The sequence below is a fragment of the Amblyomma americanum genome, chromosome 5 (assembly GCF_052857255.1).
Source record: "Amblyomma americanum isolate KBUSLIRL-KWMA chromosome 5, ASM5285725v1, whole genome shotgun sequence".
NCBI classification, from domain to species: domain Eukaryota; kingdom Metazoa; phylum Arthropoda; class Arachnida; order Ixodida; family Ixodidae; genus Amblyomma; species Amblyomma americanum.
The window spans coordinates 100793127-100806083 of NC_135501.1; the positions used below are offsets into that span (position 1 = coordinate 100793127).

General features: G+C 47.5%; 1 protein-coding gene across 1 annotated transcript; it reads left to right on the forward strand.

Annotated features, from left to right (window-relative positions):
- The first annotated feature begins 4350 nt into the window (after window positions 1–4350).
- LOC144134074 (uncharacterized) lies at window positions 4351–5379 on the forward strand. The gene has a single exon (XM_077667064.1). The coding sequence runs from the start codon at window positions 4351–4353 to the stop codon at window positions 5254–5256; it is 906 nt and encodes a 301-aa protein (XP_077523190.1). The 3' UTR covers window positions 5257–5379.
- Window positions 5380–12957: the final 7578 nt, after the last annotated feature.

The following is a 12957-nucleotide window of genomic DNA, read 5'->3' on the forward strand; positions in this document are numbered from 1 at the left end:
GGTTCGAACCCGACCATGGCGGATGCGTTTTTATGGAGGAAACACGCTTAGGCGCCCGTGTGCTGTGCGATGTCTGCGCACGTTAAAGATCCCCAGGTGGTCGAAATTATTTCTGAGCCCTCCACTACGGCACCTCTTTCTTCCTTTCTTTCACTTCCTTCTTTATCCCTTCCCTTACGGCGCGGTTCAGGTGTCCAACGATATATGAGACAAATACTGCGCCATTTCCTTTCCCCAAAAACCAATTACTACTAGTACTACTACTACTACTACTACTACTACTACTACTACTACTACTACTACTACTACTACTACGGCGCAGTTCGGGTGTCCACCGAGATATATGAGACAGTTACTTCGCCATTTCCTCTCATCTAAACAAATTTTTTATTCAGGTTTCCACTAAATTAGGGAGTCAGTTATGTGCCTTTAGTTTCCTATGAATCAACGGTCTACAACAATGTATACGCCAATGCCACTGAACCTATTGAACGCCGGCAGCCTATTGCTCCAATACCGCTTTTCTGTCGCATAGTTTGTCAACGCCAAAGCATGCAGCGCGCATTTGTTCCTCATTACCGCAACCTAGTTCAAATTACAAATTTATTTTTCCACCACCAAGCATGCAGTGTCCACCGACAAAGTAAACCAGTTATGAACCTTTCCTTAAAACCAAGCGAGGGCTTCACCGAGTGTTTACACCGCGAGCACACCCCGTGGTGGCTAAGTGGACGAGGCGCTCCTCTAATGAGCCGGAGTAACCGTGGTCGAACCCGACCGCAGCGGCCGCATTTCAATGGAGGCAAAACGCCAAAGGCGCCTGGGTGCTGTGCAATGTCAGTGCACGTTTAAGAACACCAGGTGGTCGAAATTTCCCCGGAGACCTCCACTGCGGCACATCTTTCTTCCTTGCTGCTGCACTCGGAGGACCTGGCCATGCAGGTTATCGCTACCGTCCGGGCAGCCAGTGATATGGACCTCAGCAACATAAAGACGAGTGCAGTAGGTTCGTGCGGAGCCCAATCAATTCCGCTCCACTAATAAAGTTTCTCTCTCTCTCTCGAAATTATTCCGGCGGCATCCTCTCCCGTACCTCTTTCTGCCTTTCTTCTTCTAATCTCTCATTTATACATTGTTTCAGCGTGGATCGGACGTCCACCCAGATATGTGAGACAGTTACTGCGCATCTTCCTTTCCGCGAAAAAACTAACACACATATTACTTCGTGCCATCTCTCCCTTCTTTATCCCTTCTCTTTCGGCGCGGTTCAGGTGTCGAACGATATATGAGGCAGATACTGCGCCATTTCGTTTCCCCAAAAACGAATTATTAATAACATTATTCATAGACAGCAAAAACCGGCTTTTGTGATAATGGCACATATAAAGATTTCGCATTACTAACTGTTTTACTCATAGCCTAGCCAATTTCTTCAGTGCAAGTCATAGCCAGGACTAGAGTCTTTTAAAGTATCAATGCTTCCTCCGCTTCCTCTGCCTTCGACAATGTCAAACACGAAAGCATCTTACAACATCTTTCCCAGACCAAATGCGGTCGCAGAACCTTTCAGTACGTCAAACAATTCCTATCTGAGCGACATTCCACCATCAGGATACAAGACAAAGAACACGGCCCTTACCAGCTAGGAACGCGAGGAACCCCGCAGGGCGCGGTTCTTTCTCCGCTCCTTTTCAATCTCGCCATGATGAATCTCCCGGCCCAGCTGGCGAAAGTCGAAGGCATTCAGCATGCGCTGTATGCAGACGACATAACCATCTGGGCCAAACACGGCACAGTCGGTGACATAGAAACCCACCTGCAGCAAGCGGCAGCGATCGTAGATGCCTACGCTCGCCATTGCGGCCTTCAGTGCTCCCCGGCTAAGTCTGAATTTGTGCACATTCGCCCATCACCAAAGTGCGATACCGAACTGGAACTATCCCTGCCTAACGGCCCCATACCCGAACACGACGAGATCAGAGTACTTGGTCTTTTCATCCACAAACATAGACGAGTTGAAACAACACTAGCCAGTTGTCAAGTTAGGAACTCAGGTAGGCCGAATGGTCCGCCGGGTCTACGATGCATCGTAGCGCATCGTAGGTCGGGGGGCTACGATGCAAAGACGCCTTGCGGCTCACGCATGCCTTCGTAACCAGTAGAGTCCTCTACTCGACCCCCTACCTTCACCTTCGGAGATCTGACGAAAATGCCCTCGAGGTAGTCCTCAGAAAAATGTACAAGTGTGCCCTGAACCTCCCGGCAAACGCGTCTAACCAACGCCTCATGGGCCTGGGTATGGTTAACACATTCGCCGAGCTTCGGGAAGCCCACTTGACGAACCGATACACTAGACTCTCGAAAATGCCATCGGGTCACCGCCTATTAGCCCGACTGCACATTCGCCATCACACACCACTCGTGGATGAGCGCGCACGTGTCCCAGAGATTTGGAGACTCGCCCTGAACGTGCGACCTCTCCCGGCCAAAATGTCAAAGGAAGACCATAGTGGCAGACGCCTCGCGCGGGCGGAATCTCTAGCCTACCACTACGGTGACAAACACGGAGTCTTTTACGTGGACGCCTCCGGCCCCCACCGTGGGGGGTGGTACACGGCCGCAGTCGTACACATGAAAGCTACGGTGAACGGACTTATGTTCCGAGCTCAAACCATAACTCATGCGGAGGAGGTCGCTATCGCGCTAGCCGCCGCAGACCGGGACTCGCGGGTCATCATTACTGACCCGAGAGGGGCCTGTAGAAACATTGAACAGAGATACATTCATTTCCTAGCTTACCGCATTCTTCAAAACAGTGACTATCCCGGGGCCCCCGCTCCCCGAACGATAGTATGGGCTCCCGCTCATCTAGGACTCGATGGCAATGAAATGGCAGATGCCTCCGCCCGCGCGCTCACTCTCCGGGTAACAACGCCTTCTAACCCTACCGCAGCGGATCCCGATCCCAAGCCCGTCTTTACCTTTAAGGAAATAACACAACTTTACCAATCTGAACATTCAATCTTTCCCAAGCCATGCAAGGACCTCACTAAGACGGAGGAACACATTCTCCTCCGTCTCTTCACCAAAACTCTGCTGTGCCCAGCAGTTCTGAAATTCTTTGATCCCGCTTGCACGGGAAAATGCCCACACTGTGAGGAGAGCAGCGGCAGCGGGACGCTTCTTCAACGCTCAAGCATCGCGCTTCTGTTGTACTGTTGCAGGCGGCCCGTTGGTGTGACGTGGAGTGACGTGGTGTGGCGGCACGCTCGTGACAGTTCTACGCCAGATTTTGCAAGCCACTGACAAGCAAGATATCAGAGCGCCTGCTAACTGTCCGTCTTTTGCCGGATGAGGCCGCCACGGGCCCTGTTGTCCTGCGGGCTATAAAAAGGGATCATCGAGGACGCAGCCATCACACCGGCAGCAGCGGCAGCGGGACGCTTCTTCAACGCTCAAGCATCGCGCTTCTGTTGTACTGTTGCAGGCGGCCCGTTGGTGTGACGTGGAGTGACGTGGTGTGGCGGCACGCTCGTGACAGTTCTACGCCAGATTTTGCAAGCCACTGACAAGCAAGATATCAGAGCGCCTGCTAACTGTCCGTCTTTTGCCGGATGAGGCCGCCACGGGCCCTGTTGTCCTGCGGGCTATAAAAAGGGATCATCGAGGACGCAGCCATCACACCGGCAGCAGCGGCAGCGGGACGCTTCTTCAACGCTCAAGCATCGCGCTTCTGTTGTACTGTTGCAGGCGGCCCGTTGGTGTGACGTGGAGTGACGTGGTGTGGCGGCACGCTCGTGACAGTTCTACGCCAGATTTTGCAAGCCACTGACAAGCAAGATATCAGAGCGCCTGCTAACTGTCCGTCTTTTGCCGGATGAGGCCGCCACGGGCCCTGTTGTCCTGCGGGCTATAAAAAGGGATCATCGAGGACGCAGCCATCACACCGGCAGCAGCGGCAGCGGGACGCTTCTTCAACGCTCAAGCATCGCGCTTCTGTTGTACTGTTGCAGGCGGCCCGTTGGTGTGACGTGGAGTGACGTGGTGTGGCGGCACGCTCGTGACAGTTCTACGCCAGATTTTGCAAGCCACTGACAAGCAAGATATCAGAGCGCCTGCTAACTGTCCGTCTTTTGCCGGATGAGGCCGCCACGGGCCCTGTTGTCCTGCGGGCTATAAAAAGGGATCATCGAGGACGCAGCCATCACACCGGCAGCAGCGGCAGCGGGACGCTTCTTCAACGCTCAAGCATCGCGCTTCTGTTGTACTGTTGCAGGTCAGTAACTGCAGGATTGTGTAATTTTTTTTTTCCTCTGCTATTTGCTGCTGTTGCTGCTGGCACGGTGTGACATGTCTCCAGTAGAGCAGTGCAAAGTGTGTGAAAATGTATGTACCGATCCCGTGAAATCAATAACATGCAGTGAATGTGGTTACAGATACCATACCGGAAGGTGTGCTGGTATTTCTGATGCCACAGTAAAATCGAAGGGTGAAGCGTATAAACAAGCATGGCGATGCACGACATGCCGGCGTTCTAAGCCTCGCTCACAGTCGGTAAATATAGCAGGAGTGCCTGAGGCGCAGGACGACGTACGCGTGTGGTTGAAAGTCATTAATGATAAGCTGGACCTGTTGCTACCCCTGAAAGAAACAGTTGAGGGCCTAGAGGATGCAGTTAACTTCATGAGCGAACAGTATGATCATCTCCTGGTACGTACTGAAAAGAATGAGCGCGTTGTCGCCGATATGAAGAGCAGACTGGAAATGCTTGAGGCACGTGATGAGGTCACGCAACTGAAAGCCGAGGTTGACAATCTGGAATGCCAAAGCCGTAAGCTAAACCTGGAATTCCACGGAATTCAGGACACAGAGAACGAAAATTTACTGCAGAAGATAAACGTGCTAGCAGCTAAGGCCCAAATACCAGAACTCCTACAAGATGACGTTGTGGCGATCCACCGACTGCCAGCGAGGAAAAACAAAACGCCAGGCATAATTTGCCGCTTTGCGAAAGAGGCAAAGCGAGGTGAATGGTGGCAAAACAGGAAAAAACTGAGCAGTGTGGATGGTAATGTGTATTTGCAAGAAAACATAACAAAGCGAACACGTGCTCTTCTTTTCGCAGTGAAAAATTGGGCTAAGGTCAATGAATTCAAGTTCGTGTGGCACCACAATGGGCGGGTCCTCGTGCGCAAATCTGAGGGAGGGTCGGCGGTGGCTATTTCAAGTCTTTGCGACTTGGATAAGCTAAGATAAGAACCACAGCATTTTCAACGGGTGACTAACCTTATAGTTATGGCGGAAACCGATGGTGAACGTTACGTACTGCCACACGAACTTGAAAGTCACCTAGGTCAAGCATATATGAAGTCTTTGAAGTGCTTTCACCTTAACATACGATCAGTAAAGCATAAAGATTCTGAACTTGGCCTCTTTTTTCAACAACACGATAACATGTTTAATGTGATAATGCTCACAGAAACATGGAGCACAGATGATACGAATGTTTTTCGTTTACCTTCCTACCAGACGTTTTACTTAAATAGGGCAACTGGTCGCGGTGGTGGAGTGTGCCTCTTGGTAAAAAATGATCTCCAATGTGAACTACTCGAAACTTTCTGTACAAGTACAGGTGACTGTGAATTTATGGCACTGAAATTGCAAAACACTGTACTTGCCGTTGGTTATCGACCTCCGAATGGGGTGGTGGCATCGTTCTTAGATTACTTAGAAAATGTTTTTGAATTTGTAAACAATTCTCACTTTGACATTATTTTTGGTGGCGACGTGAATATAAACATGTTAGGCAATGATTCCTCCAAACTGAAACTGGATGTTCTAATGAGGGCGAATGGTCTCACAAATGTCATAAATCTCCCAACAAGAGTGACACTAAATACATCAACATTAATAGATATTTTTGTTACAAATATAACTCCGGAGAGAATCAGAGCAGGCGTTATTGTGGCTGAGCTGAGTGATCATTTGCCTATTTTTTTGTGCTGTACCAAAAAGGTCAACATAAAGAAAAACGTGCCTGCAAGCTTAATACAACGTGTGTCACAAAAAAATCTTTCCACATTTCTGGAAAAAGTTTCACTGGCATCATGGGATAGTGTGTACAAAAAAACTGATGCTAGCGCAGCTTACGAAGAACTGCTTAATATTCTTAAACCTGTATACGCAGATTGTTTCCCTTTTGTGCGATTGAAAGTAAACACAAAAATCCGCAAACCGTGGATAACACCCGACCTGGCAGCGAAAATACGTGAGAAAAATAAAATGTTCAGCAGGTTTATCAAGAGCAAGGATCCAGACGCGTTGAAGCAGTTTAGAACTTGCCGTAATCGTTTAGATAAAGAGCTGAAAAGGGCACGAAAACAGCATTTTAACAACTTATTCACCTCTCTTTCTGGACGCACACATGCTCTGTGGAAAAACCTGCGCTCAGTATTAAACTATAATGTTAAGAATGACTCAGTTCGTGAAATAAAATACAATGGTACCGTGCTGTCAGGCAAAGCCTTAGCCAATGCCTTCAATAGCCACATTGTAAATACTGCCGCTCAAATAACAGTGAATATTAATCTAGACAATGTTCACTACAATAATGGCTCAGTTTTTCTTGATCCTGTCAGCGAAGCCGAAGTGACGGAAGTAATAAAAAGTCTTAATAACAGCAGCGCTATTGATGTTGATGGCATGCAAGTGAAACCTTTGAAACACGTCATCTGTGTCCTTGCTCCCTGCATAAATTACGTTTTCAATCTATGCCTTGAACAAGCGGTATTTCCACACCAAATGCAAGTTGCACGCGTGAAGGTATTGTACAAGAAAGGTGATAAGAATGATATGGGGAATTACAGGCCTGTTTCCATACTACCTGTCCTATCAAAGGCATTCGAAAAAATCATTCTCAAGCGATTTTCGAAATTTGAAGAGAAACATAACCTCATAGTTGATTGCCAGTATGGATTCCGAAAGGGAGTTAGCACCGAGTCGGCACTTCTTGCCCAAAAAGAGTATATTTTAAACCAAATTGAACAAGAAAACGTAATATTAGGCATATTTATAGATTTTTCAAGAGCCTTCGACCTCATAAATCATCAGATACTGATCACGAAGCTAGAAAGATATGGCTTTCGGGGTGTGGCTGCGGCGTTAATCCGATCATATTTAACCAATAGGAAGCAAATTGTAGATATAGAGGGATTTTGTTCGGATTCACTAGCAGTTAACTGTGGCGTGCCGCAAGGCAGTATTTTGGGGCCATTCCTTTTTAATCTCTACGTGAATGACATAGTCAGCGTAACCCCATCCACAAAATTTGTCATTTACGCAGATGATACGAGTCTATTCTTTTCAGCAAATGATCCTGATCAATTAATTCGCCATGCGAATGAAAGCCTAGCCAAGCTAGAGAAATGGACTGAAGAAAACCTTTTAAAAATAAACATACAAAAAACAAAGGCAGTTCTATTTCACGCCAGAAATAAAACTATAACAACTAGCCACAGTGTTTTGCTCAAATCAACCCCAGTTGAAATAGTGCCTTGGATTAAAACATTAGGTGTTACGTTTCATGAGAACTTATCTTGGGATGCACATATTAACTGCTTAACCAAAAAACTTTCTCAAGTAGTCGGCCTCATATATCGAAATGCAAGTGTACTACCGCGTAATGTAATGATAATGCTGTATAATATCTTGTTTTGTTCAAGACTTAATTATTGCCATTTAGTTTGGGCCTCTACGACGCAAAACAATATACACAAAATTCATATTCTGCAAAAAAAGTTTCTACGTGCCGTTGCAAGTGTCCCCATGTGCTATCCCTCGGAACCATTATTTCACATGTATAACGTGATGCCTGTTACGAAGATTTATGGTTATCGTCTGTGCAAACAATACAAACAAGAGATAAAAAATGGTACTTGTTTCTTGCGTCAGATAGCCAACATAAGTAGTCATCCTAAAGCATACAACACGCGAAATTTTGAGAGGTGGAAAGTTGAAACATGTAGGACAACATATGGATTACAAATGTTAAAAAACCGGTTACCAAGGCTTTTAAATACGTTGCATAAGAAAAACATACAACCCGAAAATATTACTTTCAAGAAACTTCGCCACTACTTTACGAACTAAAAATAAGACCAACAAAATAGTCTCACAATATTCTATCTCAAAGCATCACTTTCATTTTGCTATGCTGTCTATATATCTCCGGCGATGAGATTTGTTGAAAGTGTGTGCCCTCTTGTTGCAGTCAGGTTTTCGTGGAAACTTCCTTTTTTTCAATGTACAGCTTTTGTTTGCGGTTTCACACTTTCATGCATTTGTTTTGTGGTTGCTGACCGCTACCTGTAGTTGCCAATGTGGGGGCCTGCGGCCTTGTCAAGCTGCCTTAATGACAGCTTTTTCTGCTGGCCTCCGGCATCATGTACGTGTGATGCAAATAAAGTTAAAGTTATTAAAGTTATTAAGTCCTTGGATATCTACCACATGGTGTGGGCATGCCAGTCAACCGCGAACCTAGACTCCAAACCCAACCCCACCCCGGAGGACTGGGAGGCAGCCCTGCTCAACTGCTTCGACCTAACGAGCCAAAAGGCCCTAGTCGTCTGAGCCCGAGCAGCCCTGAAGGCCAATGGGCTCCTGTAACGAGGAGCCCACCTAGTGTTTGTAAGGGAGGGTCCCTTCACGGCCCTCTCATACTTCCTCCATGTATATTCCCAATAAAGTTTTCTTTCTCTCTCTCCTCATCACAGCTTAATCAGGGCTGGGCGATTTTTTTTTCGACAAATACAGAGAAGATGGTGGGTTATCCTAAAAAAAAAGCAATTTCGCGACAAAAAAACTTACTTGAAACAATATAATCTTATAGAATAACACAGGACAGGGGCTGCAGCTGTACATTACATAACAAGTGCTCGAGCGCTGGTCCAGGTCGGAAAAATTTCGTTTGATTTACTGGCGATGGCAGACCATCTTGAGCGTTGCATGGAGTGGCAACAACGCTAAATTGGCTGTAACTGTTGCAATCTTTACCAATGAACGGTCAGCACGGAAGCATAGGCATCATTTTTCACTTGCACACAAAAGTGATAATAATTATAATAATTGGTATTGGGGGGAAAGGAAATGGCGCAGTATCTGTCTCATATATCGTTGGACACCTGAACCGCGCCGTAAGGGAAGGGTAAAGGAGGGAGTGAAAGAAGAAAGGAAGAGAGAGGTGCCGTAGTGGAGAGCTCCGGAATAATTTCGACCACCTGGGGATCTTTAACGTGCACTGACATCGCACAGCACACGGGCGCCTTAGCGTTTTTCCTCCATAAAAACGCAGCCGCCGCGGTCGACACACAAAAGTGCAGAATATATTTTGGAGCACTGCTGCAACGAATTTAGCGTGATTGATTGATTGGTTGATTGACGGATTAAAATAACTTTTATTTCCATTATAAATGTTTCAGCTCCCTCCCCAGCCCCTCTAAACGTGCATGGGAAGGCGGGAGCCGTGAGCCCGTGAATTAAAAGGCTGGAAGGCAGCCCATGGCTTGTTGGGTGTACTTCCGCCAGATGAACCAGGCGTCGCTCATTGGTAGGGTCTGATCTTCGTAGCACGGTCTTCCAGGCTTCTCTACGTAGATTTTGTTCTACCCCTGGGGATTGTGGGCACGCACAAAATATGTGGTCGATGGTCCCTCATGCCCCAGAGTGTTTTCGGTGATCGTTGTACCTAACTGTCTTAGCACGTAAACTCTGTATAAGGGTCATGGAGGTCACGAGTTTATAATAACAATAATAATAATTGGTTTTTGGGGAAACGAAATGGCGCAGTATGTCTCACACATCGTTGGGCACCTGAATCGCGAAGTAAATTAAGGGCTAAAGGAGGGAGTGAAAGACGAAAGGAAGAAAGAGGTGCCGTATTGGAGGGCTCCGGAATAATTTCGACCACCTGGGGATCTTTAAGGTACACTGGCATCGCACCACACACGGGCGCCTTAGCGTTTTCCTTCCATAAAAACGCAGCCGCCGCGGTTGGGTTCAACCCTGGGAACTCCAGCTCCAACTCCAAAATCCGACCGCGGCGGCTGCGTTTTAATGGAGGAAAAACGCTAAGGCACCTGTGTGCTGTGCAATGTCAGTGTACGTTAAAGATCCCTAGGTGGTCGAAATTATTCCGGAGCCCTCCACTACGGCACCTCTTTCTTCCTTTCTTCTTTCACTCCATTCTTTATCCCTTCCCTTGCAGCGCGGTTCAGGTGTCCAACGATATATGAGACAGAAACTGCGCCATTTCCTTTCCCCATAAAGCAATTTAAAAAAAGAGACGTTTTTGGGGTAGCGTACTACCTTACCGCTTTAGCTGGGCGATATTAGTCCATAACGTGTACTTGACCTCCCCCCTTTTAACGCGACAGCGTTAAGGAGCTCGTGTCGCAGAAAAGCACTTATCTGTGGCGGCGTTGTTCGCGAGCGAAAAATGGCGCATCTCGGTGGACACCTGAACAGCACCGTAAAGGGCAAAAAATTTCTTCCCTTAAGGCGCGGTACGGGTGTCCAGCGAGAATTGTAAGATATGTGAGACAGGCGTCCTTTCCTTGATTGTCCAACGGGCAACGCGTCACGCCGTTCTGGCGATGGCGTTGTGTGCACCCCTTCGCAACGCCGCAGCACGCTGCCGCGTCTCAATCTTAAAGACGAAGCTTAAACGCCAAATTCTTATCCCCGCTAACATTAGCTCACGTTACTGCTTCCTTCTTAGTTGAAACGTGCTGTTCGTTGCCTTATCCGCCGTGTTGCAAAGCCGAGATCGTGTGGTGTGCGATGTCAGTGCACGTGAAAGATCCCAAGGGGTCTAAATTATTCGGGACCAGAGATGGGCATCCTCACGAGGCCGAACCCTCATGATCCCTCAACCTCACCTCATGAGGATTTCAATCAATGGAGCGAGGGTAAGGGAAGATAGGGAGAAGAAAATACGTGAGGACGAGGGTGAGGGTGGAACGACATCATGAGGTGAACGCGAGGGAGGGAAGGCATGATGAGATGAGGGCTAGGGAGGAAAGACATGAGGGGTGAGGGTGTGGGAGGGCTAAATTCACTATTCGGGGGCGACGGTGGTGGCCCAAGCCGTATTGTGGTCTAACGTTTTTCCCTGTGCCGCCCGTTATATGAATTCGCTTTTTAAAGCGCTACTTGTTAGGGTGAAGATCCCGGGGAAGACGTAGTTTCTGCATTCTGCAGGTACACGAGACACCCGCCACGGTGGCTCAGTGGTTAGGGCGCTCGACTACTGATCCGGAGTTCCCGGGTTCGAACCCGACCGCGGCGGCTGCGTTTTTATGGAGAAAAAACGCTAAGGCGCCCGTGTGCTGTGCGATGTCAGTGCACGTTAAAGATCCCCAGGTGGTCGAAATTATTCCGAAGCCCTCCACTACGACACCTCCTTCTTCATTTCTTCTTTCACTCCCTCCCTTCTCCTTTCCCTTACGGCGCGGTTCAGGTGTCCAACGATATATGAGACATACTGCGCCATTTCCTTTCCCTAAAAACCAATTATTATTATTATTATTACACGAGATGAACACAAAACACAGGTGCAGCATATGTTCTCCGCCGTCGTGATGTACTACAACGCCGAAAAAAAGCGCTCTTCTAACTCACAAACCTTTTTCTTTTAATTGTGTAATGTATTTGATAAAACACCCTGTATAGTGCGATAGCAAGGGTCCACTGGCGGGACCGTGCGGATGGCTGCCAGTCCAACGGGAACCATGTTACCGTAATCAACATTTTTATTATCAGCCCTGAGTCTGCCGGATGATCACAGTGTAGAGTAAATTGGAAGCTCAAGAAACATACACTCCCCAAAGAAAAATATTTAACACATGACGTTTAGAGACCCGCACGGGTCCCTTGTTCACAATGAGGATGAGCGGAATGGGCCGCTACTTATAAGCGGACTTAACTGCACAGTGAGTGGGCGTGGATATCGGGGAGATTCTCTCTCGTCCTGTTGATTGAATTCTTAGTCGTCTGTATCTAATATGATTCGAGAAGTAATCGTGAAGATAAAGGTTTCTTCGTGTCCAAGATTGTGGCGTTCTCCCAGTCAATGGAGTGTTGCATCATTTTGACATGTTCTGCAAGTGCGTTGGAGGAAGTGCGACCTTTCTTGACGCCATTCTTGTGTTCCCTTATTCTTCTTTTAAAATCGCCTGACTCGCCAATCTATGATGTATCGCAATCCTTGCAGGGGATCTTGTATACAACGCCGGATTAACATGTGCGCTCTAGGCGTTCGTTCACGTGACACAGCTGCTGTTTCAGCTTGCTGGACGGTACGTGCGCAATTCGAACGCCGTATTTGGCAAATATTCACGCAGAGCATCACTTGTACCCCGGTAATACGGGACAGTCGCGCGTTTCTGTTGCCCAACAAACTGGGGCTGTGCAGGTTCCTTACAGCGGTGTTCTTGATTGTTTAGCATCTGACGGGGGTAGCCATTATTTTCAAGGTCGACGCGAACTTTCTGCTGCTCGGAAGGGAGAACGCCAGGACTAGAACATAGATGACAAGCTCGCTTGAACAGAGCGGACACGACGGAGCGTTTGTGGCCTATAGGATAGGCAGATTTAAAATCGAGGCACTTGCCGATATGTGTGGGCTTTCGGTATACGGTAGTGGCGAGCCCATCGAGAGTGCGGAGAACGAGAACATCGAGAAAAGCAATACTTCCGGCGGCTTCTTCTTCCATTGTGAACTCAACTGTTGGTTGAAAAGAATTGAGGTGGTAAAAAATATATTGTATTTTATATTGTTTACATTTCGATACTTTCATTAGTTATACAGGTATGTTCATTTAGTACACATCGCCTTTATGCTGCAGTACATACGAGTTTTTCCCCACCCTGCAAAAGTATCGTAAACAGGATTGCCATAAC

Bases quoted from the DNA above. Each gene is read 5' to 3' on its own strand.
- LOC144134074 (XM_077667064.1), top strand. From the start codon at position 4,351: ATGTCTCCAGTAGAGCAGTGCAAAGTGTGTGAAAATGTATGTACCGAT.